Source organism: Lepidochelys kempii, chromosome 14 (genome assembly GCF_965140285.1).
Source record: "Lepidochelys kempii isolate rLepKem1 chromosome 14, rLepKem1.hap1, whole genome shotgun sequence".
Lineage (NCBI taxonomy): Eukaryota > Metazoa > Chordata > Testudines > Cheloniidae > Lepidochelys > Lepidochelys kempii.
Genome location: NC_136393.1, coordinates 1,358,008 through 1,383,050, shown reverse-complemented (window position 1 = coordinate 1,383,050; position 25,043 = coordinate 1,358,008). Strand labels below are relative to the sequence as shown.

Here is a 25,043-nt window from a genome sequence, read left to right as displayed (position 1 = left end):
CGTGGTTGTCTGGCTCACTGCCCCCCAAAATGGACCCAGCTGAAGGGTCCTGTTCTCTGTACCTGCAAGCTCTGTGTTAAACCGTGTTCCTGTCATCTAATAAATCTGTTTTACTGGCTGGCTGAGAGTCGCATCTGACTGCAAAGTTGGGGTGCAGGACCCTCTGGCTTCCCCAAGACCCCGCCTGGGTGGACTCGCTGTGGGAAGCGCAGGGAGGGGCAGAGCATGCTGAATGCTCCAAGGTCAGACCCAGGAAGGTGGAAGCTGTGTGAGCTGGGTGTCCCCCAGACAGGCTGCTCACAGAAAGGAGACTTCCCCAGAGTCCTGACTGGCTTCATGGGGAGCAGTTCCAGAGCATCGCCCGGGGACTCCATGACACAGTGAGTGACCCCTGATCAAGATCCTGACAGAAAAAGCCTGGAAGAATTGTGCTGACAGCAGGGGTTGTCTTTTAAGAAAAAGGCCCCAGAGCAGGAACTGAAAAAATCTGTTAATTGCCAGTGATAAGGAAGCAGACCCAGCGAAAATGCTACTCTGAAACTTGTCATTATGAGTTCACTGTAAGTGTGCCTTCAGCCAGAATCCATCTTGAATGCAATGGTGTTAAACATGAAGTTATAGCTGGTGTAAGGAAGTTATTGCCTAAGGATCTTTTGATTGGGGATGATATTAAAGCTTTGTTCCGTCAGGTTGACATAAATCAGTCACAGGAAAGAAATAATCTTGAACCTGTGTCTGCTAGGGGCAAGGATTTACCTATGGAGGGTTTCTCCGAATTCTTGTCTGAGAAAGATGGCCGTTTATCTGTGCAAAAAGCCAGTGCATATGTGGAAGAAATTGCTGAGTGTCTGTCTGGTATCTCAGAAGTGAATCTGGCATTGGCTAGGGCTCAGGGAAATTAGGCCTGAATAGAGACTGGGAGTGGCTTGGTCACGACAAAAAGTAATTTTCCCTCTGTTGATACTCACCCCGTCTTGTCAGCTGTTGAGAATGGGCCACATCCACCCTAACTGAATTGGCCTCCTTAGCACTGACCCCCCACTCGGTAGGGCAATTCCCATCTTTTCCTGTGCTGTGTATTTATACCTGCTCCTGTATTTTCCTCTCCATGCATCTGATGAAGTGGGTTCTAGCCCACGAAAGCTCCTGCCCAAATAAATGTGGTAGTCTGAGGTGCCACAAGGACTCCTCGTAGTTTTGCCGATACCGACTAACCCGGCAGCCCCTCTGTAATCAGTGCAGTGAGACACTATTTGTGGAAAGCATCAGTTTATCTGTTGAAGGAAAAACTGTTTCCAGTTGTTTGTCTGTTGCAAATAGCAATGTGCCCAATGAAGGAGGCTTTTGTCTGTGGAGCAGACAGAAAGGGCTTCTAAGTTTACGGCTACTGAAGAATTGGTCAGTTGGCCCAGAGTTGGTTCTGGATACAACTAAGGCCCAGGAGGGGCAGGTTCCTAAGTGTGTGTGCTAGGGAGAATGACGTTGTGACCACACGTGACTCCAGAGGCTGCTCCTGGCATGTTTTCCCTGGCCCCATGAGGCAGACTCTGGCGTGCGTGACGCGTGACCTCATCCCTGCTCTGATCCAGAACGCCTCTCCCAATATTATTCTTGGAAGGCCACCCCCAGCCAGCTGCCTGGCCCATCCCCCGGCTTCCAAGGACCCACCCAGCCCAGGACAGCAGGGCTGCCCCTGCTCTCTGCTCAGCTGCCAAGGCCAAGCACCGGCAGCAGGGAGTCCTGTGCTGAGCCCAGCCACAGGCACCAGGACCTGGTTCTCAGATCAGCAAAGGAGCTCCAGGGGTCCAGGCTAGGCACCCAGAGCTTAGCTGCCACTCTTGGTATTTCAGGTTTCAGAGTAACAGAAGTGTTAGTCTGTATTCGCAAAAAGAACAGGAGGACTTGTGGCACCTTAGAGACTAACCAATTTATTTGAGCATGAGCTTTCGTGAGCTACAGCTCACTGCATCGGATGCATACTGTGGAAACTGCAGAAGACATTATATACACAGAGACCATGAACCAATACCTCCTCCCATCCCCCTCTCCTGCTGGTAATAGCTTATCTAAAGTGACCACTCTCCTTACAATGTGTATGATAATCAAGGTGGGCCATTTCCAGCATAAATCCAGGGTTTAACAAAAACGTCTGGGGGGGGGGGTAGGAAAAAACAAGGGGAAATAGGTTACCTCTTGATATTGTGGCTACAAACTTTCAACGCCAATGCACACCCCCTCCCTAGCTCTGCCCAATGGTTGTGCAGTACTCCTCGCCCTGCCACTGCGTGTGCCTGTCCCCCATCTCCTTGGCATCATCCTGTCCCTGCATGTGTCCGGGCCTCCCCCAGCACCACGTATCCTTACTCCAACTTGTATCTGGAGTGGCCCTGTGCCGCTACAAGGTTCACCTCCCTGGCCATCTGTCGCCCTGTGGGACTGCTTCTGGCTGAGCCCAGGTCCCCCTGCTTCCCCATGATGCCTTCTCCTCTGAGGACCAGCCGTGCTCCCAAGCTGCCCTCTGCCACCCTGCGCTTCCTCCCCATGGCAGTCCGTGCTTGGGGCAAAGCCTGCAGGTACCTGGCTTAGCTGTCACTTCAGGAGGGCTGCAGGCCTGAAGCCCCTTGGAGTGGGGAGGGAGGGACTTTATCCCTGTCTCCAGCCAGGTGGGGAGGGAAGAGCATAAGAGCGATGCCCAGCTCCTAGCACTGGGTCCCTGCCCCCACACATGGGATGCCAAGGGCCATGTACCTAAGGAGGGATGTGCAGCAAAGGTGTGTAGTGGGAAGGCACAACGGCGTGTGTGTGTGGGCGCTGCCCCCAGAGTAGAGAGGTTCCTGCACTCCCAGCAGGGGCTGTGGGGCTGGAGTCCTGCCGCTACTCCAGAGACCAACTGGCCCAGTTCAGGCAGTTTGCAGGGTTCCCATGGAGGAAAGGGAGAGTCCCAGCTCAGCCAGCCAGGCCCAAGGGTCCCCTCACAGGGACTCTGAGTGTGGGTGAAGCAGAGAAAGGAGCTGAAGCCAAGACCCAGCTAGAAATCCAGCCCTTTCAGCGTTTAATGTGGTTACAGAGCAGTGCAGAGAGCCGGGGGGAGCAGCACGCTGGTCCGGGCCCTGCTCTATGTAGTACCGACAAAAGTGAAAAGCCTGACCAGCAGAACTAACCAAGGGAGGAGGGACTAAGCCCAAGCCCATTGCAACCAGCGCTGCCAGCTGGAAAGCAGCTCCCCAGCTGAGGGGGAGCAGCTAGGGTGGTGATCGTCAGCCACTGGGGAGCGCGGGGCCAGGGTGAGGGCTATTCCGCACTGTGCCCTGAGTGGGGGGAGCTGCTGGGGTCTCGTGGCCTGCTGGACTCCAGTGCAGAGCACCGCTGTCAGCACCCACCCCTGGCGTGCATCCCGAGAGCCTGCACAGAGACATGCCCTGGCAAGACCCTGTGCCGCTGGTGGCCTGGCCACGGTGTGAGGGTGGGTGGGGTGCAGAGCAGAGCGGGAAGGGGAAGCTGCAGCAGGTCAATCTACCAGCTTCTCATTGAAGGAGGGTTTATTGGGAGCCGTGTAACTCTGCACGCACGGGGATACACGCTGCTCCCAGGCTCCACTCACAGCCAGCAAGGCAGGTCCCTAGAGCACCTGCTGCTGCTAGATGGCATCTCTGCACCCTATAAATCCTAGGGTCCCTGTGAATGAAGCAGAGGCCTCCAGGGAGCTGCCATTTCCCTGTCCTTCCCAGCAGGGAGCCCTGTGCCTCCTTGGTGCTCCTGGGCAAGGACAGAAGAAGCACTGCTCAACCAGGGATGCTGGCCCCTGCCGTGAGGCCATGTCGGCACCCACGTAACTGTACCAGAATGGGGCACCATTAAACTGCTGTAAAAGTGTGTGCCAGGACTTGGATTTGTTAGCCACTAGGCAAATGTGTCCAAAGCGCACACCTGTGGGAGGCTCCTCACCCCAGCACTGGCTTCTGCGGTGGCTGTGTTGAGACCCCCCCACCCATCCCAATGAATACCAGCCCGTGCCATCTGCCTGTTTCCCTCGCTGGAATAGCTCTTCCTATCACAAATCACGCCAGCAGGGAGGCTGGGGAATCCCGGCCCATACATCTCATCCCGGTTACCTGAGCATGGCACGTGGGGGGGGGAAGGGGCACTTCCATATTTATACAGCCACTGACGGCATTAGAGCACCTGACCCTGGAGAGGGTTGTGCCCCAGCTGAGGAAGGGGAGCAGGGAGCGGGCACAGGCATGACAGGGCTGGGTGGTCTGCGACAGGGTCTGCTACCAGGAAGAGGAGAGAAGCAGGAGAGTGGGTTATGGCAGGAGAGGTGAGCTCCGAGGTCAGCCTTGGGGGAGGACTAGCCGGACAGCCCAGGCCTGGGGTCAGGGCTCCCCGCTGTGCTTGATCAGGTAGCCGCTGAAGGTGACGTAGGTGTCGTACTCATCGCTGAAGACGGCGTTCTCCCGCTCGCCTTTGAAGAGCCGCACCCAGACCTCGTCCTGCTCCTGCAGCTCCAGCATGACGCTCTGGCTCTGCATGATGCTCCGGTCGCTCATCTGGGCATAGAGGATCACGACCTCCGCCCCGTTCTTCACGATGTGCAGGTAGGTCTCCTTCTGGTTCCAGGTGTGCACATTGAGCGCAAAGTAGTAGATGCCGGGCACGTAGCAGTAGAACCTGCCTGTGAACATGTTGAAGTGGCCGTAGAGGTTGACAAACTCGGTGTCGAAGATCAGCGTCTGGTAGTAGTCGTTGCTGTGCAGGGGCTTCTTGCGGCCCACGGAGAACGCAGCGTAGTGACTTTTGCATGGCTCCCCCATGGCCCCGATGCTCCCCTTCTGTCCCTTGGGCCCCATGTGGCCCCTGCTGCCTGCCGATCCGGCTTTGCCAAACTTCCCCTGCAGGCCTCGCTCGCCCCTGTCCCCCTTCTCACCTGGGCAAGGCAAGATGGACATTGTTTGCACTGGAGAGCCCAGCACCATCCTTGCCCACTCAGACCAGCCAGCCGGGGCTGGATGAAGCAGACAGCCATAGTGCCAGCCCCCGGGCGTGAGCCGGGCCCAGCAAAATGGGCTCCCAAGCAGAGCCGAGAGCCTGCTCAGCCTCACTGCAGCACCCCACGTGATACAGCTCTCTCCCCGGAGGCCACCCGCCCCCCAGGGCTTTGCTTGGACTGCGTTGCCACCCCCAAGACTCGGTGCCCTGCCAGCCCCACTCTGCAGGGACTCCAGCTTTCTCAGCCACCGAGCTTCCCCCTGGGCATTCCTGCAGCTCCACGCACAGGCTGCCAGCTCCGGCTGCCCTGCAGGCCCAGCGCATCCTTGCAGCCGTGCCAGGCGCCCAGTGGTTTTAACGCCCAGTGTCTTTGCTCAGATTCTGGGCTGATTCCCACCTGTACCCTCCAGGCTGTAGGAGAGTCCCCTTCCCTGCAGCCCTGGGGCTGAGGCTGAGTCCAGTTCTGCCCATGGATGATACCGAGAGGGCCCAGGCCAGAACAAAATGCTCCCTGTGCTCCCAAGTCCCCTGACCATGCCCAGACCCATGTCCTCCGCTACCCCGGTGCTCCCTGGTCGATGCCTGCACCCCCAGCTTTGCTCTGTGCAGTGACTTGGATTGGGGGTTCTAGCCTCTGGCCCCTGGCTTTAGCACAAGGAGCGTTTCCAAATCTGGCCCTTTGTGGGGGGGTGGTGCTAAAGAAACTGAACCATGAGGTTTGTCCAAGAGCAGCAGCCCCAGTGACCAAAGTGGTGGCCCAGGGAGACAAGTGACGGCAGCAGCTGGAGCCCAGCCCTACATGTGGTCCTGGGAAGACGCTCCAGATGTGCAATGCTGCTCGGTGCCCTGGTAACATGGAGGCCAGGTGGTGTTTCAGGCCCTCCCTAAAAGCCAATTTCCCCCTGCCCAGCACTCAGGGGTGCCAGGGGCCCCAGGATGAGCTGAGAGCACCTGACACCCACTCTGCATCGCAGGGCAGCACTGGCCGCCTTGTGGACGAGGCTATGAGGGAAGGTGGAGACGCAGAGCTCTGTTCTGCCCCAGCCTCTGGCCTCTCACTGCCCTCCAGTCCAGACACTGCTATGGGGAGCAGGATTTCGCCTGTCCTCGTGGATCCAGGATTCTGTCCCAGGCCCCCCTGTGGCTGGGTCCTCTTACCTTTCAGGATGGTGATGTTGATGTGGGGCAGGGCAGAGGAGTGCGTGGGGGGGTCGCAGCAGCGCACACACTGGGAGGGGGGAGGCTGCTCATCCGGGTTGCGATGATATTTCTCGGGGTCCCGTTCGGCCCTGGGAGGTACCAATCAGAGAGCAGCTCTCAGGGCGGGAGCTGGGAAGCAGGCTCAGCGACTCTGGGACGAGGGCGCTGCCCCGGGGTGCACTGTGGAGGCGAGGGGAGCTGCTGCCCTTGGGATCTGCTGTGTGTGGAGGAAGCTGGCCACCCCAGGGTCCTGCCCAAGCCCACTCCCCTGAGCAGTGGAGAGGTGAGCTGCTGCCCTCCCGCCATGCGCCCCAGCTGGGGAGTACCCCACCGCCTATTGCCCCACCTGGGGCAGGGCCTGCTCCAGCTCAGGCCATGTGCTGGCTGTTCTGTGAGCCAAAAGAGCCCAGTGGAAGCCCCGTCAGAGTTGGCGCCCCTGCCCCCTAACCTGGCAGCGTGGCGGTGAGACGGTGCCCGCGTTGCCTCTCCCTGCTCCTCCTCGGGGCGGCTGGGCTGGCTCAGCATGGAGTCGGGCAGCAGCAGGCAGGCCAGCAGCAGGCAGCTCAGTGTCCAGGGCCCCTCCATCCTACTGGGGGAAAGGCCAGCGGGGAGGTCAGCCCCTGCCAGCTGCAGCTGCCAGGCGCTCTGGACAGGCCCCAGAACAGTGGTGGGTTTGTCCCAGAGCCTTCCTGGGTGGGGGAGATGGAAACGCAGTGCACCCCCCGCTGGGCTGGGTGTGGGGAGAGGCAGCCTGTAGAGCTGTGGGGAAGGGCATGGGGGTCTGGACTGCCTTGGCCTCACCTAGGGTTGCCAGTTTTGGTTGGACGTATTCCTGGAGAGTTAATCACATGACATAATCTTTAATTAAAGATTCATCTTTAATTCCTGGAGACTCCAGGTCAATCCTGAGGGTTGGCAACCCCACCCTTGCAGCACCAAGGAGCTGCTGAGAACTGGGTCACAAGGTCTGTGGGTGCCCTGGGTAGGCCCAGCTTGGAGAGGCTGCAGGGCCCTTCCTGGCCCCAGAGCCCCCTGCCCTGAGGGCCTAAGGGGTGCCCTAGGCTGGGGTGGGCACGTTGCCAGGGCCCGCAAGCCTGGTACATGCCCTGGCAGTGCAGGCAGGGCAGGCAGGGTTGGTGTAATTGCTGGTCTCCTGGCTGCAGCTTGTCCTTCCTGCAGTGGGTTTGGACTGGGCTAGAGTCCCATGGGGGGGTGCAGCCTCCCTTCACCCCACCCCATCACTGCACCAGGAGCAGTGAGCAGGCTCTGGCCTCTCCTTCCCCGTGAGGAAAGCGTTGCCAGGTGCACATGCCCGCCCAGGCCCAGGCCCAGCCCCCGGGTCAAGTGCAGGAGTGCGTGGGGCCCCGGGCTGGGCTGCAGGCATTGCTGCTGGTTGCAGTGGCTGTTTATGGGAATGCTGCCGCCGGGCTCCAAGAACTGGAGCTGGAGCCATGATGTGGGGAAGAAGCTGCTGTTCTTTGTCCTTAAGGCACCTCCCAGTTGCAATGGGGAGCATGAGCCTGGCCCAGGAGGGGCTGACAGCTGGCGTGGGGTGGGGCAGTAAGGGATTGGCAGCGTGCCCACCTGGAGGGAGAGGCGCCAGGAGCATGTCACCTGGGGGCAAGTCAGACCCTGAGCGGGGAAGCAGCCTGGCAGTGAGCTGCACCAGGCAGGGGAGATGGTGGAAGCTCCATCACGGGGATGGGCATTAGGGAAGCATTGCACCGGGCAAGGGGTCTGGTCGGCCGCTCCCACCTCTGGCTCCTCAGAGCTTCTGGCAGGTCAGAGCCAGGCACCACATCCTGAGCTGCTGCCCACTGCATAGGGGGCAGGCAGGAAGAGAGACCCTGCCGGCCCCACCCAGCAGCCCTAGCTCCGGCTTCTCCAATGAATTAAAATCCACATCACCCTTTCAGGAGCAGCTCTAGGCTCTGTCTCCCCTTCCCCAGTGCTGGCCTGGGTCTCTGCAAGCCCAGGACGTGGTCACTGTGCTGGCCTTGCACAAAACACTTCTGGCCACAGCAGGCTGCTCCAGCTGTTCCTTCCCTCGAGCCAGCCCTTCCCCACAGGTGCCAGAGGCCTGGCCACAAACCTCCCTCCCCGCTCAACAGCCTCAACCCCGCTCGCCCCCAGCCCCAAAGGAGCTGCACTAGGAGGACTAGTGACAGTGAGTCATCGGGCCCAGCACCCCGAGCCAAATGCCACTCGCTGACCCGGGCGGGCCTGCTACAGCTTCACACAAGTGCCTGGAGTCCTGGGCTGGGCGGGGGCTGCTCCGGCAGAGCTAAGCATAAGGCTCCCTGGGACGGCACTGCTCGCCTGCAAGCCGAGGGGAAATCCGGAGCAGGGAGGGCAGATGCTGTGTCAGCTCGTCCCCACGGGGCCTTCGCACTCAGCGCTGGGCAGGGAGTTACCTGGGTTGGGAGAAGGTGGGGCACGGCTCGCACGCTAACTGGTCTAACGCTGAGTCAAGCCTTCCTCAGGCTGCTGCCATTGGCGTCGGGAGTGATGACTGCCGAACCCCTGGCCACGGCGCTCGAGCTTCGCCTGCTGACTGGAAAAATAGTAAGTGGATAATGGCATCTCTGGGGATGACTGTGAAGATCTGTAGCCTGCAGAGGCAACCGAACGACTGGGCAGGGGTGGTGGGTCACTAGCAGGTGTCTGCAGGGCGCCATGGGCTCAGCATGCTTCCCCCAGTGACCCCCTCCGGTAAGGCCAGGCCTTCCCTGCGTAACGAGCCCCTTGCCTGACTGCCCCAGGGACGCACGAGCACCAGAGCCCTCCTCAGACCCGGGTCCCACCAGCCGCCTGCCTGAGCAGCTCCAAGGGCCCAGGAGAGGGCAGAGCTGGGGGTGGGGGCGCGTCTCTCATTGGGGCGCGTCCCTCCTCCCATGCCCCTCCCCTGGACAGTGGCCATGTGGGCAGCAGCACCATGGTGCCGCAGGGCGGGCTGGGCGCTCAGGAGCAGCATCTCCCCAGCTCAGCCCCCTTGTTCTCCTCCCAGCCCCCCAGTACTGGGCTCGGAGAGGAGGCTTTTTGCTAGCACCTGCCTCTCTGCTGCCACCAAGCCCTGCCGAGGCACACAGGACTGCTTGTCCCCTTCCAGCCCCAGAGGACAGGCCACAGCAAGGAATTCCCTGCAAGGGAAGAAACCCCCTGAATGGGAAAGGGGAAAAGGGAGGGCCAAGGGGGAGTTCAGTGGGAGAGTGGCTGGAGTGGGAGTCTGGAGTGTCTGGAGTGGAGTGTCTGGCATTAATGGATGGGGAAAGGGGCTCTCCCTCTCTGAGGGGTATGCACCTCTGCCTGTGGATGCGCCCTGTCCCCTAGCTGAGGGGCACTTCAGCCCTCCCCACAGAGTGGGGTGGCCCCCTATGCAAGCAGCACCCACAAGCAGCCCAGATCTGTGCACTCAGCTATCCCCCCACCTCCCTATCTGGCACCCCGTGTCATCGCTTACGCCTGGCAGCGTGGGCGAGAAGGGGCACATTGCACTGTCAGGGCCAGGCCCTCTCCCCACAGAACACAAAAGGGGCAGCAGCAAAGGGGCCAGCCTCCACCCTGGGATCAGAAGCCAGTGGCTCAGCTGGCTGCCAGCATTCAGCAGGAGCCTGCCCAGGGTCTCTTTTCAGAAAGAGGTTTAAGGAAACAAAGCCTGTTTTTCCAGAGACATTGAAGTCTTCTGGCAAGCAGGAGCCCAGCTGCGAGCCAGCAGCCGAAGGAGAGCGGCTCTTGGCAGCTTGGGACCGTGTGCTCAGCATGGGGCCAAGGACAATATTTGCATTCACCCATGGCACCACGCTCCACGCTGGGCAGACGCTCTCCCTCGTGCTTATCCTGCTCGGCCCCTTTTGTGTCGCGGCAGAGTCCAGCCGACGCCAGGGAGAGGGGCAGAGCCCTCGGCATCTCCTGGCCTGCAGCAGCTCGGCTGGCACACAGGGACCCCCGGGCCCTCTGGAGTGGGTGACGAGGGGCATGGACAGGGCCCTCTGCAGACACGCAGGCGCAGATGGGGGTAGCAGGATCCAAGGCTTTTCAGGGGGACGTGCCGGAGAAGCCAGGCGCTGGCGTGGAGAGCACGGCCGCAGCTACAGGCCTCGTGCTGGACAGCCCGGGGACGGGGGGGAAGAGGTGGCATAGGCACTGCCTAGGCATTGCTAGCTAAAGCTGCTCCAGCCCAGGGTGCTGCAGCACTTTTCCCCCCACGGCCCAATCCAGAGAGGTGCTGAGTGCCCCCAGCTCCCCTTGGCCTGGTGCCTCTGGAAACCAGGCCCTGCCGGGACAGGTAAAGGCAGAGGCATTGGGGTCAGGTGGTTACGGCAGAATTTGCTTTTGCTTTTAAAGCCAGGCTCAGAATAGGGACACTTGGATGCACGGGACACATGGGCTGCATGAGCACTCAGACACATCAGGGCATCTGCAAATTCCTCAGCTCTCTCGTTTGTGGAGGGAGCTCAAGGGCAGAATATTTGGTTTCTGAGTCCTGTTAATTACAGCTGAGAGCAGCCCAGAGGGAAAGGGGAACAGAGGTGGGGAGGGGAGGGCTGGGGATGGCGGGAGAGTCACTGAAGGGAAATCCCAGCTCACGTGTACTCTTGGCAAAGGTTCCATCCCCTCACTCATCCCCCCAGGTGCCTGCCCCACCTTCTAAAGGAGGGTGTGGGGGAGGCTGGGTGCCCCCGGCTCCAGCACAGCAGGGACACAGGGCCCTCTCCAGCGCTCTCAGCTGCTGAGCAAGGGCAGAGGGCACAGACTGAGACTCTCAGGGAGGCCCCGTGACCTGAGCTCAGCCAGGCACCAACCCCCCTTGCCCTGCCTAGGAGCCTTCCCAGTGCAGCTTAGCCACTGCAGAGGGTGACCTGAGTGCACACACTCCCTGAGCAACGCCTGTGCCCTCCCATCGCCCTCGCAGGATGCACGGCGGGGGTTGGAGCTGGGGTGCCTCGTGCTCTCTTCCCTGCTCCCCAGCCTCTCCCCACCGTGACTGTCCATCACTCCCCCGCTGACCTGCCCCCTCCTTCCCCTCTCTCAGGAATAGAGACACAGAGCAAATCAGCTGGAGAATGTCAGGGAGAGAGAGAATTCCAGAGGAGCCCCCTGGGAAGCAGTGATGCCCTGACAGGCCTGGTTTCCTTAACCCTATGCTGCCCTTTGGCTGTGTGCTTGGGAGCATGTGCCAGTGTACTCGTGCATGCACATGGGTGAGTGTGCAAGGGTGCCTGAGTGTGCAGAGACGCACACGCTGTGACTGTGGAAGTCTGTCTCTCCCTCTGCTGTATAATAAGCCAGGGCAAAGAGGCTTCCAGGTAAGTTAGGCGTTTCCTGGGGGTCTGTTCAGCTGGGCTGACGATCCTTAACCAGGAAATTCCCACTGAGACAAAGCTGTTCGTTTCCCAGGCCATCCTGGGGCAGGAAAAGGAGGCAAGCACGTGTACACACCCCTCGCATGTTGTGCACCGAGCTGGCAGAGCTCACACTCACCACCTTGCACAGCTACACACACACACACACACACACGCTTACACGCTTACTACCGGGACTTTGTTTTTTCCTGCCCAGGCTGGAAACTCTCCAGGAGGAGCCTGGGATATGTAAATTTACTTCCCGATAAAGCATCAAGCCTGTAAGTCAAAACATCCTGACATAAATTCTAGGCAGCATTAAGGACCGGGCTGAAACGAGCACAGATCCCAGTGAGTGAGAGGAGGAGAGGCCCAGGCAAGACCTGATAGGCATGGGGAAGGGGAGCTGGAGAAGGGCAGCTGGACTGTGTGCCCACCCTGCTTCCCCTGTCCTTGGGTGGGGGGAGACATCAGGTTCCTAGGGTGCAAGGACATGATGCAGACACAGGCCTTCCCTGGCCTCTTGTGACACAGCCAGGCAACGAGATCCTCTTACCCAGCAAACACTGGAGAGAAACACTGCAATGGGCATGGGATCAAGCAAGCGCATCACTCCCCCGCCCCCCCAGACATGCCAGAGTGTGCCCGGGAAGTGGCACTGCCTGTCCTTAAGGGACTTTGCCCCAGGTGTCTGGTGTAAGGACTGAGTAGGGCCGGGGCACCTTGGTTGTTGACGCCAGCCCTGCCCGGGGAAGAGTGCAGGCCGGGCACCGCCAGCGACTGCTGTGGGAGCGCAGGGCTGAGCAGAGCTGCTCCGAGCCGTGCTAGGGAACGCGGAGGTGTGTGCTTAGCGCTCCTGGCCCTGCCTCTGTCAGCCCAGACGGAGCGGCACGGGACAGCAGGAGATCTGAACAAGCATTGCCAAACTCTGAACAGCCATTTCCCAGCCTGGGCTCCAGGGCCGCAGACCTCAGCCCTCCGGAGCGGGCCGCTCCCCTGGAAGTGCGGGCTTTGGCCCAAGCTGAGGGCTGCGTGTGTGCCCTGCTGCTGGCGAGCTCACGCAGTGGGGAAGCCGTGTACCTTGATCCCAGGTGAGCTCCAGCTGAGGCCCCGGGAGCTGCCTTTGTTTGGCTATTTGAACAGGGGCAGCCCCTGGCATCTGGCAAGCTGCTAACCATCCCTGATGCCCACAGCACAAACACCCAGGGCCTTGCCAGCCCACCCACCCGTCCTCACACGTACTTGTGGCAGGTTTGACGCCTCAGTGGCTGGAGCCCAAGGTGCTGGCTGTGCTGGAATCGTTTCTCTCGCCCTCTCTCGGTGCGTTTCGTCTCCCTAGAGCATCCCCTTTGAGCTCCCACTTCCACCCCACACTGGGGTGCAGGGAGGAGGGAAGTGGGGGGCCTGGCCCAAGGCAGCTCTTCTCTCTGCCCCTCTATCGCAGCCTCTGCGCCTCCGACGGCCCGAGCGGAAACGCACTCTCTCCAGCGTAAAGGAGGAGAGGGAAGAAAAGGGACAAACCCGGCAAAGCAGCCCTCCCCCTGCCAGATGTGAGCTGCGGCAGAGAGCAGGGCCTGTGTTAACCATGTGTGCGCCCAGCCCCTGCCAGGCCCAGCACTGCCGCCCGCTCTGCCCAGGACAACGATGGTAGGTTTAATGGGCCAGGACATAACTCCAGATGTCTGAGGCTGGAGCCAAGGGGGAAGGACCCCAGCAGGCACCATCCTCCAAGTGGTTCAGCTCAGCAGAATGACAAGTCCAAATCCCCTGCAATGTCACAAGGTTCTTGGCCAAGCCCCCAGGCGTGTCCAAAACCTGAACGGTGCCGGGCAGCCCAGGAGCTGGGGAAGTTATTTTCACAGGTACAGCCAAAGCCTGTGCCAGCTGGGCACAGAAATCCAGGGCCAGCTCCTAGGGTGCTGTGCCAGAGCCCAGGTTGGGCTGGCTGCAGACTGCAGCTGAGACAGCTGCCCTGCTGCGTGCGGGAGGGGAGGCTGCAGGCTGCTCACGTACAGGGAACACAGCCTGTGCCCCTCGGTGTGTGAGGAGAGGGCTGGGCTTCTCCAGGGCATTTGGCAGTAGGGCTCCCCAATCCCCATGGGTGTATGGCACTTTGGGGAGCCGCCGCCACAGCTCTCAGCTCCCTATGGGGAGTGAGTGCCAGGGCAGGGGGCCTATGCTTTACTGATCTAACCCCGGAGCCATCCCTGTTCCACCCACCAGCTGGGACTCTGGGTTCTCCCCAGGAGAGGAAGGCTCCAGGCCCAGAAGCAGGGTTGGCCCACATTCTCCAGTTCATCCCTGGGCCCAGGGCAGGCCCGTCCCCTAGCGTCTGTTCTCTTGGGTTGGTTTAATGAGAGCAGCAGCTGCTTGGGCCCAAGCCCTGGCCTGGGAGCAGCGTCTGTCCCTCATTGTATCTGTACCTGGCTGCACTCTCCGGTCCTCCCTGTCCTCCAGCTGCTGGGCGAGTGCAGGGGGAGCAGCCGGGAATGCTGGGCTGTGCTCACACCCTTGCCTGGGTAATTCCTTAACCCCTGTGAATGCCAAGAAAAAGCAGCTGGGAGCGGGGAGGAGCCAGCAGGCTGGGATTCTGTCCCACACGTGTGGTCTTGTCCCGCTGGTCCCACCTGCAAGCTGGGGCGTTGGCAGGGGCCTGCCTGGGAGCTACCGCGGTCTGAGCAGCCAGCTGCAGCCCAGGCCCTCAGCAGGATCAGGGGCTGCTCCGCTGTGGAGCGGGAGAAGGATCCCAGCTAGCCAGGGCAGAGGGCAAACTGGCTTCTCTTGCTCGCTCATCCCTGTGCTGGCAGAGCAGGCTGCATGGGAGCAATGAGCCCCCATCAGAAAGCAGCCGGAGTCCCAGCAGCCTCAGGCCAGTCTGCAAGTGCTGGGGAGCCGAATGTCCTGCAGGGAGAAACGCAGCCAGCACATTCCTGCAAGAGGCTACCTGGGACACACAAGCTCCCACCCCTCATCTCTGCTGATACCAGCCCAGCAAGCGTCCCCTCCTTGCCCTCTGCTGAGCTAAGGACCCCGACTCGCTGGGCTTCATGGGATCAGAACATCACATGGGAGACTCGAGGCTCTGCCAAAGGAGAGGCTCCTCCTAGCAGGTCAGGATCCTGGGACCCCCACCCCCAAAAGGCAGCTCTGGACACACCCTGGGTTTCATTCCCACATTGTGCAGAAGAGAAGTGGATCCTGGAGCCCATCCCTGTCGAGGGTGAGTTCCCTACCTGCCCCATTCCCACCCCTTCCCCCCCTCACAACCCCAGCGCTACCTTGCCCCTCCCCATGCTGGCATTTCACCCTGTTTAAAGCTGTGTCTACACAGTGCCCTGCACAGCCTGGCCTGCCACACCGGGCCCCCGACAGATTTTCTCCACCTTCCTCGGAAGCACTGGGTGCCAGCTGCTGCCAGAGACAGGGCACAGGACTGGGTGGGACCTCGGTGTGTTCCTGGCTCTCTTCCCTCGTTCTTGGTCACCGAGCGAGAGCCCAGTGGGATGTGCTCTCTCGGGGCGTGCAGGGCAGAGGGTGCTCAGGCTCTGTGCGCATGAGGCTGGGCTGGAGCAGGCTGGCACAGCAGGGCGCTGAGTGGAACTGCCACCCCGGCATCGGTCGCGCCTCGGCTCAGGGTGCCCACCTCTGAGGGCCAAGCAAGTGGGCGGATCCTGAGCCCATCACACGGCACAGCGGAGCCACGGGCTGAGCGCCCGGCCGGCCTCCTGGGCCGGGATCCTGGGGCAGGGGCGACCCTACGCCAAGGCCTAGGGCCGCGCAGGGCTGGGCCCGGGTGATTATCGTGTGCCGAGGCCCGCAGCGCCCGATGCCTGAGCAGCGTGTGCCGCCCATCACCGTGGCCTCGGGGCGCCGGGCTCACACGCAGGAGGGGATCCCCCGCGGTGCTCATGGGGCCAGAGGAGCTGGGGGCACAGCGGGGTGCCCGAGGGGGCCATGCCCTGGGGAGGGCCGGGGTCTCAGGGCAGTGCGCCGCAGGGCGGGACTGTCACATGGGGGGGGGCAGTGGCCCCCGCAAACAGCCCCACGGGCAGGGCCCTGCAGGGGGCGGAGCCTGAACCGCCCGGACTACATCCCCCAGCGGCCTCCGGGGTGCCCGCGCAGGGGGTGCCGGGAGCTGTAGTGCGGCGCGCGGGGAAGGCCGGGAGCTGGAGTCCCCGGCCCGCGCCTGCGCGCTGCGACGCGCTCCCCCCTCCCCCTCCCGGCCGGAGCGGCGCGTCGCGAGAGGCCGAGTCGCCGGCGCGCGGGGAGGAGCCCGGGTGAGTGGGGGGCTGGGGGGCGTCCTTTTGCTGCTGGAGTCGGGGTCTGTCCCCGGAGTCCTGCCCCAGGCGTCCTGGGCTCCCCCTCCCCTCCCCCGCGTGCAGAGCTGGGGAAGGAACCCAGGCGTCCTGGGCTCCCCCTCCCCTCCCCTCCCCTCCCCCGCGTGCAGAGCTGGGGAAGGAACCCAGGCGTCCTGGGCTCCCCCTCCCCTCCCCTCCCCCGCGTGCAGAGCTGGGGAAGGAACCCAGGCGTCCTGGGCTCCCCCTCCCCCGCGTGCAGAGCTGGGGAAGGAACCCAGGCGTCCTGGGCTCCCCCTCCCCCTCGTGCAGAGCTGGGGAAGGAACCCAGGCGTCCTGGGCTCCCCCTCCCCCTCCCCCGCGTGCAGAGCTGGGGAAGGAACCCAGGCGTCCTGGGCTCCCCCTCCCCCTCCCGCAGAGCTGGGGAAGGAACCCAGGCGTCCTGGGCTCCCCCTCCCGCAGAGCTGGGGAAGGAACCCAGGCGTCCTGGGCTCCCCCTCCCCCTCCCCCAGAGCTGGGGAAGGAACCCAGGCGTCCTGGGCTCCCCCTCCCCCTCCCCCGCGTGCAGAGCTGGGGAAGGAACCCAGGCGTCCTGGCCCCCCCGGCCCTACGCCCTCCCCTTTCTCGTGCTTGCTCTGGTTTCTTTCGTGGGGGTGTTTGGCGCTGGGAGACTTGGGTGCCCCATTGCACCTGGTCCCTGTGGCCTGCCTGACCCAGCAATGCGCTGCAGGGTGGAGGTGAGAGCGCCCTGCGGGGTCTCCTTGGCCTATGTGGGGTCATTGTCTCCAGGAATGTTCTTCCTCCCCCGTTTGCCTGGCCACCAAATGCCCAGACCCTTTTGCTGCTGGAGTCGGGGGTCTGTCCCCAGAGTCCTGCCCCAGGCTGCACCAAGCCTGAGCCTCCCTTCCGTGTCCATTGCAGCGTGTGTGGTGCGGACTGAGGGGCACGGGCAGAGCTGGGGGGGAGGCCAGGCCTGGGATAGCAGGGGGCTGTGGGTCGGGACTGAGGGGCACAGGCAGGGCTGGGGAGGGAGCTCAGGGCTGGGCTAGCAGGGGCTGTGGGTCGGGACTGAGGGGCACAGGCAGGGCTGGGGAGGGAGCTCAGGCCTGGGATAGCAGGGGGCTGTGGGTCGGGACTGAGGGGCACTGGCAGGGCTGGGGGGGGCTGTGGGTCGGGACTGAGGGGCACTGGCAGGGCTGGGGGGGGCTGTGGGTCGGGACTGAGGGGCACAGGCAGGGCTGGGGAGGGAGCTCAGGCCTGGGATAGCAGGGGGCTGTGGGTCGGGACTGAGGGGCACTGGCAGGGCTGGGGGGGGCTGTGGGTCGGGACTGAGGGGCACTGGCAGGGCTGGGGGGGGCTGTGGGTCGGGACTGAGGGGCACTGGCAGGGCTGGGGAGGGAGCTCAGGCCTGGGATAGCAGGGGGCTGTGGGTCGGGACTGAGGGGCACTGGCAGGGCTGGGGGGGGCTGTGGGTCGGGACTGAGGGGCACTGGCAGGGCTGGGGGGGGCTGTGGGTCGGGACTGAGGGGCACTGGCAGGGCTGGGGAGGGAGCTCACAGCTGGGCTAGCAGGGGCTGTGGGTCGGGACTGAGGGGCACTGGCAGGGCTGGGGGGGGCTGTGGGTCGGGACTGAGGGGCACTGGCAGGGCTGGGGGGGCTGTGGGTCGGGACTGAGGGGCACTGGCAGGGCTGTGGGGGCTGTGGGTCGGGACTGAGGGGCACAGGCAGGGCTGGGGAGGGAGCTCAGGGCTGGGCTAGCAGGGGCTGTGGGTCGGGACTGAGGGGCACAGGCAGGGCTGGGGAGGGAGCTCAGGCCTGGGATAGCAGGGGGCTGTGGGTCGGGACTGAGGGGCACTGGCAGGGCTGGGGGGGGCTGTGGGTCGGGACTGAGGGGCACTGGCAGGGCTGGGGGGGGCTGTGGGTCGGGACTGAGGGGCACTGGCAGGGCTGGGGAGGGAGCTCAGGGCTGGGCTAGCAGGGGCTGTGGGTCGGGACTGAGGGGCACTGGCAGGGCTGGGGAGGGAGCTCATGGCTGGGCTAGCAGGGGCTGTGGGTCGGGACTGAGGGGCACCGGCAGAGCTGTGCACACTTGGGGAGGAGCTGGGGGCAGGTTGGAGGTGGAGTTTTACGGGGGAGGTGGGTCTGTGCGTCCCTGTGGTTTGTGGTCTCACTGTCTTTGGTTCTGTCCCTGGCTTTCATGGGTGTTAAAATCTCCCCCTCTTCCTCCCGCTGGCCGCTCCCTAGTTGCTGGCCAGCCCCACACGATCTACAGGGGGAGTCTCGTGGGGGAGCCGCAGTGTCCATGCTTGTGCCCTGAGGTTTCTGCCCCAGTGCTGACTGGGCTCCAGAGTGAGCAGACAAGGCCTCCCCCGGTCCTCCCGCTGCTCAAAGAGGCCTCTCTTCGTGCCCTGGGCAGCCTGCTGAAGGCACGCAGGAGTCGTGGCTGGTCTGGGGACTTGGCCAGCATCCCCTCCCCAGGCAGCAGAGCCATCTGGGGGAGCTTCCCAGGAGATCAGCTAGGCTATCAGTCCAGGGGGGCTGGAGAGTCGGGGGATAGCACCGGATCCACACCCTCTCCGGAGAGCTTCTGTTAAGGCATATTGATTGCCAGGTTCTCGGGCCAGCCTGCTAGGGGTGTGCCCCTCACAGGGCATCACTGGCCTGGGGTCTGCAGGGCCACGTGCTAGACGCAGGCACTCGGCTGTCGCTCCCAGCCATGGGGTGTCCTGGCTGTAGTTGCTGTTACTACACGTGGGGGTCAGCGGGCTGCTCCATTACAAGGGAGTCTCCCTGTTTCCAGGCAAGCCAAACTCAGACCCTGGGTGACTGGGGCCTGGTTCTTCGAGCTGGGCCTGGCTGAAGGAGCAGCCTCCTTGGGGCACAGCCGGCTAGGGAAGACAGGTGGCTGGGCCCCACCCTCCCATTGATCCCTGTGAGAGCTGCAGGCCCCCACCCCCCAAATAAAGGCTGTTTCTGCCTCTGGAGCCCTAGAGCAGCTAAGAATGGGCTGGGAGGCAAAGGCACCAAGGCACCAGAGCAGGTTTGGCGCGTCTGGCTTGTCAAGCAGGGGCTCTGCCCTTGTCATTAACTAGTGAGTCCCTGCCCCGCTAGCTGGGAGGCAGGCAAAGTGCCTTCCCCAAGGCCTCACGGGGCCATGCTGCCACGGGCAGTGTTCCTGGAGCACGCTGCAGGCATGGGTGAGCAGGCTGGGCTGAGAATGGCCTCTTGGCTAGGCCGGGGAGAGGAGGGAACAGGCTGCTGTGTCTTTAAGACGACGTGGTTGGCTAGGGCTGGATCCCCCGAGCGGTCTGCGTTTCCTGGATCCTGCTCAGGGAGGGGCTGAGCACCCGTAGCTGCTTGTTCCGGCACCTGTTGCACAGCTCAGCCGTGGGGCCGCGGCAGAGCGCGGGGGCGGGGGCTGGGCCTGCTCCCCGGACCCTGCCCAGCCGGCTGCTTGCTCCACAGGAAGGGTGGCCAGGCTCCAGGAAGGCAAGTGGCTCCTGAGACAGAGGCCATTCCTGCTGGCTGTGGGGCAGGGTCCCCTGGGCTGTCCGAGCGGCCTGGGAATCTTCGTCCTCATCTGGGGTGTGTGTGATCTGACTGTTCAGAGCAGGTGACTTGGAGTCAGGGCTCCTGGGGCCCGTCCCGGGCTCTGGGGGGGATGACCAGGGCTCCTGGGGCCCATCCCCGGCTGTCGAAGGGTGGGGGGCGGGGGACCAGGGCTCCTGGGGCTCGTCCCGGGCTCTGGAAGGGTGGTGGTGGGGACCAGGGCTCCTGGGGCCCGTCCCCGGCTCTGGAAGGCGGGGTCGGGGGTGGGAGGAAACCAGGGCTCCTGGGGCCCGTCCCCGGCTGTTACGAGTTTCCTTCATGCGCTTAACCAGAGAACTTGGCCTTTCTCTGCACTGTTAGGCCAGGGCTGGGAGCCCCCGAGGTGGGTTCGTGGGAAGGGCTGTGCATACACCTGGGCTGGCTGCTGCACTCCTTCCCACACCCCCTTGCAGGGGCTCTCCTGTGGTGCTCCTGCTGTTTCCCCCTCTTCTTGCCCCACATACCTGTAACTCTGGGGCAGTGGGGCCCCTTCCCTAGCCATGTGCCTGGGGAAGGAGCTGGGATTTCTGGGCATGCTGTGTGCGGCTCTGTGGTCTCTGGCGTTCACCCTGGGAGCCAATAAAGAGGCCCTTTCGGGACCCTAGGCAGAACTGGGGGGCTGGGCCCAGCCCCCACCAAAGCCCTGCTGGGCTTCGCTAGACTGTTGCGGGGCTCGTGCAGGATTTGGCCGGGGGAGAGCGGCTGGTGCTTAGGCTCTGCCATGTGGCGAGCTGCAGAGGCTGTAAGGGGAGTGGGGCCTGGGGCTCTAGTCTGTCTTCTGCTTCCCTTGTCTGGTGCAGACAGCCATAGGGCAGGGGGCGTCAGGCCCTCTCCTGCCACCCCTCCCTACCCAGGGAACCCCGATCCCCTCCCCCGGCTCTCGGTACCTGCAGCGTTGTCAGGGAAGAACTGGAGACACTGCGGCTGTTTCCTCTTGTGCCGGGGACCCTGGGACCCAGCTGCAGGGCAGCGTGTGACGGGCCGTGTGCAGGGCATGGTGCCAGGCGGCAGGTATGGGTTATGGGGCTTCTCGTGCCTGGCAGGGATGCTGCCAGGGCTGGTCACCCGCAGCTCTCGCTCCCGATGGGTGGGCACCGGTAGCTGGCTGGGCGTGCGCCAGGCGGTATTTAAGTCAGGTGGGAATGTTGTGGAGGAGCTGTGGCTGGGAGTCGGGGCTCCTGGGTTCCGGCTCTGCCGCAGACTGGCTGTGTGAACTTCACCGGGCGTCTGCCCATCGTAGGCTGCGGTGCACTGGGGATCTCTCCTCGCCGGGGGCTGCGCTTTCCTGCAGAGCTGCTGGGTTTGGTGTTTACAGCCCGCAGGGCAGTACCCGTGGCCAGGGAGGCCAGGCCTGCTACAGTTAGGGCGATCCCTCGGCAGGGCCCTGGCCATCCCGCCCAGGGTCGATTCTCCTTTGTTCTGGATGCTCCCATGCTTTCCATCCCTCCCAGCTTGAGCAGTGGAGCTGCTGGGCAATCGGGGGGAGGGGATGCTCATTCCCAGCCAGCCTTGGCCCCGCTTCCCCCTTCCCCAGTGGAGCTCCCTGGATGGGGCACCCCGTCTGCTGGGCCCTCTCGCGGGCTTCCCACTTACCCTGTCAGTTGAACCCAGATCTGCCAGCAGAGCAGGGCGCACCAGCGGCTCTCTGAGCGCGTGTCGGGGCCAGGGATGTCAGCAGAAAGGCCCACCCCATGGGTGCTGCTGGTGGGGAGCTGGTGGCAGGGCGGAGCCTGGGGTCCCACTAACTACCCTGGGGCAGGAGCGCAGCCCCACCGAAGGGTGCAATGCGAGACCCCAGCTCTGGCCCTGTCTCACCCTGTCGCTTTTCTTGCTTGGTGCCAGGTTCTGCTGCCCCCAGGCTGATGCGCGTCCCGCCCAGCCAGCGCCTGGAATGGAGTGAGTCTATGAGCCCTCTCCGGATCAGCGTTGGTGGCCTTCCCGTCCTAGCGTCCATGACTAAGGCTGCTGACCCCCGCTTCCGACTGCGCTGGAAGGCCATCCTGGTGTCCTCACTCAGCGTTGCCTTGGGGCTGCTCCTGCTCTGCTTTCACCGCTCGGCCACGGGGAGACCGGCCCCAGCCAACGCCCACAACTGGCGGCTCAGCCCGCTGCCCGGGGACAGGTACAATGACACCTACCCACTGTCCCCGCCCCAGAGAAACTCGGAAGGGGTGCGCTACAGGATCGGGGTCATTGCCGACCTGGACACCAGCTCCAAGGGGCCACAGGAGCACACCTGGTTCAGTTACCTGAAGAAGGGCTACCTGACCCTGTCGGCCAGCGGGGACAGAGTGACGGTGGAGTGGGACCGGGCCGACAGCGTGCTGGAGTCCCATCTGGCCGAGAAGGGGAGAGGCATGGAGCTCTCGGAGCTGGTTGTCTTCAACGGGAAGCTGTATGCAGTGGACGACCGGACGGGAGTAGTCTATCTGATCGAGGGCACCACAGTGGTCCCCTGGGTGATCCTATCGGATGGAGATGGCACCGTGGGCAAAGGTGAGCTCTGCCTCTCCTCTCGTCTTCCCTGTCGCAGCCCTGATCCAGGACAAACTCTGCCGCCAGAGCAAAGCTGCCTGGTGATCACTAGCCCAGCCCCTGCCTTCGTGCCCTCCTGGGCATCTGGATCATGGCCATGGGAATCCCCCCAAGGGGCGGCGGGGAGAGGCTTTCCTGACTGCTGCGGGAAGCATAGCCGGGGACACACACCGCTGCCCCAGTCGGCCCCTGCCCCCTGTGGGTGCATCCACCCCTTTCCTCTGACTGCAGGGCTGAGGTCCCCTGTTCAAGCTAACCCTGGGTCTTTCTGCCTAGGCTTCAAAGCAGAGTGGCTGGCAGTGAAGGATGAACACCTATACGTGGGTGGCCTGGGGAAGGAGTGGACCACGACCACCGGGGAGGTGATGAATGAGAACCCCGAGTGGGTGAAGGTGGTCGGCTCCAAGGGGGACGTGGGCCATGAGAACTGGGTGTCCAACTACAACGCACTGAGGTCAGCGGCTGGCATCAGGCTCCCAGGTAAGAGGTGGGGCTTTCCCCCAACTGCCCCATAGCCCTGGGCAGTCCCATCTGCGCTTGCAGGGAGGGGCTGGAAGGAATTCCTGATACTGCACCCTCCAGGCTGCGGGCGGGCAATGTGAGTGCTAAAGGAACTGGGGGTTTGAACCTCCCCTCCCCTCACCCATGGGGAGTGGATATGGGTGGGGCTGGGTGCCGGGGCTAGACCCCTCCTGCCCATCGTGCTGCGACCAGTCTTGTGCTCGCAGTGGTGTGGAGAGCCGTGTGCAGCATGCCGTCCCTGGGCGCACTGGCAGCCTGTCGCCCCACGGCGCTGTTGGAGGCAGGGCCGTGGCTTGTGCTGCCCTCTGTGTTAGGGGAACTGGGAGGGGGAATCTGCTCCTCGCAGGCAGGCGACTTCAGCCAGGCTGGCCCCCCACCCTGCCCAGATTTGCTGGCTGCCGGCTCTGCACCATCCATGCAGCATAGCGGGAATCCCAGCGAGGAGGGCTCTGCTGACACCCGCTCCCCTGCCCCAGGAAAGGGGAAATCAGCACCCAGGTGACGCATAGAGAGGGGCTGTGGCCCAGGGCATTCGTCACATTCAGACCGAGCACTGGCAGCTCCTGGGTCCCAGCCCTGTGCTCTGCCGGCCTAGGAGTTGCTCTCACCCTGGCCCTGCCCTCCCCAGGTTACCTGATCCATGAGTCGGCCGCCTGGAGCGAGACGCTGCAGCGCTGGTTCTTCCTGCCACGCCGGGCCAGCCAGGAGCGCTACGACGAGAAGGCCGACGAGCACCGGGGTACCAACCTGCTGCTGCGGGCCACGCAGGACTTCAGCGACATCGCCGTCAGCCACGTGGGGGCTGCCGTCCCGACCCACGGCTTCTCCTCCTTCAAATTCATCCCCGACACTGACGACCAGCTCATCGTGGCCCTGAAATCGGAGGAGGACGGTGGCAAGATTGCCACCTACATCATGGCCTTCACGCTGGACGGGCGCTTCCTGCTGCCGGAGACCAAGATCGGGGCAGTGAAATACGAAGGGATTGAGTTTATTTAACAGGGACTCTGTCCTGGGCTCGAGAGACAGGGGCAGGGACGCCCTGGGGTTGGGCGCGGGGCTTTGCCTGAGCGTTGTCACCACTGGGGGGCGCACTGCTCCCGAGCTGGGCAGGACAGCCGGCCTGGATCAGCTCCGGGGAGGGGTCCCAGGCTCCTGCAGTTACCATGCTGGCGAGTTGCTGCAGCACACGTGGCTTGAATGGCTGCACCCCAGCACCTGGTGGTGAAAGGCCACCGCTGCAAGCTTCCACGTGGCCCTCTGCAGGGCTGCAAGCCCTTGTCCTGCACCCCAGGGCCCTTCCTGGGCTGCCCCGCTGGGCGCTGGCAGGGGAGGTCCCCAGGGGGCTTCGCGAAGCTGTGAGGTAGCTGCTTGGGGAGCGTTTCCTTTACTGCCCAGCCAGGTCAGTGGCATTGCTCAGCATCTCTGAGCCTGGCCCATGGTTGTCTGCCCCTCCCACAGGCAGGGCCTGCACCTGCTACGTTACCCTGGAGTTTCCCTGCAGCACAGAGTTGCAGCAGCTCGTGCCGACAGGGCCGTGCCCAGTAGGCTGGTGTGTAGCAGCCAGCCCCCAGATGCTGCTCTTCTGCCTGTATGGCTGCAGCACGGCCTGGAAAGAGCCTGCGGAACAGCCGGGGCAGGTGCACAGGGCCCGGCTGGGTTGGAAGGGAGCCATGCTACAGCCCGGGTCGTTTAACGGATTAAATTAACCAAAGTGAAACGTTCCCGAACTCCGTGTGAGGGTTTCACTCTGCTCTGTGGCGTGGGGCCTCCTGCTGGGAACCGCTGTGCTCAAGAGGTGGGGATCCCTGCCAGGGAGTCCAATTCCCTCCCTTACAGCCAGTGACCAGGCATCCCCTCTGAATCTGCCTGCCCAGCCTGGGCCTTGTTCCCTCCCGACTGGCTGGGGCAGGCGCTGAGCTTGGCAGGTTAAGGCTCTGACTTGCAGCTCTCCGTGGGATGGGAGCAGTCCAGCACCTGACTCTGCGATGAGCCCTGAGAGCCCTGCCATTCTCATCTCCATGCTCCTTTGCCCTGGGAAGGGGCCGGGAGAGTGGCCTGGCCCTCCTGACACAAGCTGCTTCCCCCACATGCCTCACCTCTGGCCCAAGGAGCCGTCTCTAGGCACTCTGCCCTTGCGGGGCCTGAGCAAAGGCCCTTTCCTCTTCAGATTTCCCTGGGGTCCTGGTCTCTGTTGTGCCCCTGGGGAGGACCCGGCCCCACTCTCTGGTTGGGCAGGGTAAGGGAATGGCAAAGTGTCTTTGTGCCCCTGTGTCTGCCCTGCAGGCCAGGAGTCCCTCTGCCCTGGCCCCTTATGCCTGTAGCAGAGGGTCCCTCACCAAGGCCTGCCCGACTGTGCTGTACACACAGAGAACAGGCCAAGTCGGGCAGGAATCCATCCACACAAGCTCTGGCCCAGGCCTAGGCCCCTGCCCTGCCGGCTGATGGATGCAGCATTTGCAACTGGTTAGTGACTTTCCGGCCCCTCCCCTGTGACCTGGCTGTGCTGCTTGGCTACTGCATCTGTTCGATAAACCAGACGGTTCTGGGGTGGGTGTGTCAGCCTCCAGCT

At 63.2% G+C, this 25,043-nt stretch overlaps 2 protein-coding genes across 7 annotated transcripts; one reads left to right on the top strand and one right to left on the bottom strand.

The window, feature by feature from the left end:
- Nucleotides 1–1,923: 1,923 nt before the first annotated feature.
- C1QTNF1 (C1q and TNF related 1) lies at nucleotides 1,924–14,054 on the bottom strand. 4 transcript variants are annotated; one of them, XM_073311013.2, is made up of 6 exons: nucleotides 13,955–14,054; nucleotides 12,774–13,086; nucleotides 8,604–8,743; nucleotides 6,638–6,778; nucleotides 6,148–6,278; nucleotides 1,924–4,927 (listed from the first exon to the last, which is right to left on the bottom strand). In XM_073311013.2, the coding sequence occupies exons 4-6, from the start codon at nucleotides 6,772–6,774 to the stop codon at nucleotides 4,377–4,379; spliced, it is 819 nt and encodes a 272-aa protein (XP_073167114.1). In that variant the 5' UTR covers nucleotides 6,775–6,778; nucleotides 8,604–8,743; nucleotides 12,774–13,086; nucleotides 13,955–14,054; the 3' UTR covers nucleotides 1,924–4,376. The 4 variants fall into 4 exon arrangements, with proteins under 4 accessions (XP_073167114.1, XP_073167116.1, XP_073167115.1 ...); XM_073311015.2 differs by having other exon boundaries at nucleotides 6,638–6,775; XM_073311014.2 differs by lacking the exon at nucleotides 12,774–13,086.
- A 214-nt stretch (nucleotides 14,055–14,268) lies between these two features.
- On the top strand, nucleotides 14,269–24,201 carry CANT1 (calcium activated nucleotidase 1). 3 transcript variants are annotated; one of them, XM_073310993.2, is made up of 4 exons: nucleotides 14,269–14,751; nucleotides 21,257–21,910; nucleotides 22,226–22,429; nucleotides 23,100–24,201. In XM_073310993.2, exons 1-4 carry the CDS (start codon nucleotides 14,349–14,351, stop codon nucleotides 23,468–23,470), a joined length of 1,632 nt encoding a protein of 543 aa, XP_073167094.1. In that variant the 5' UTR covers nucleotides 14,269–14,348; the 3' UTR covers nucleotides 23,471–24,201. The 3 variants fall into 3 exon arrangements, with proteins under 3 accessions (XP_073167094.1, XP_073167095.1, XP_073167096.1); XM_073310994.2 differs by lacking the exon at nucleotides 14,269–14,751 and adding an exon at nucleotides 15,729–15,808; XM_073310995.2 differs by lacking the exon at nucleotides 14,269–14,751 and adding an exon at nucleotides 20,050–20,425.
- Nucleotides 24,202–25,043: the final 842 nt, after the last annotated feature.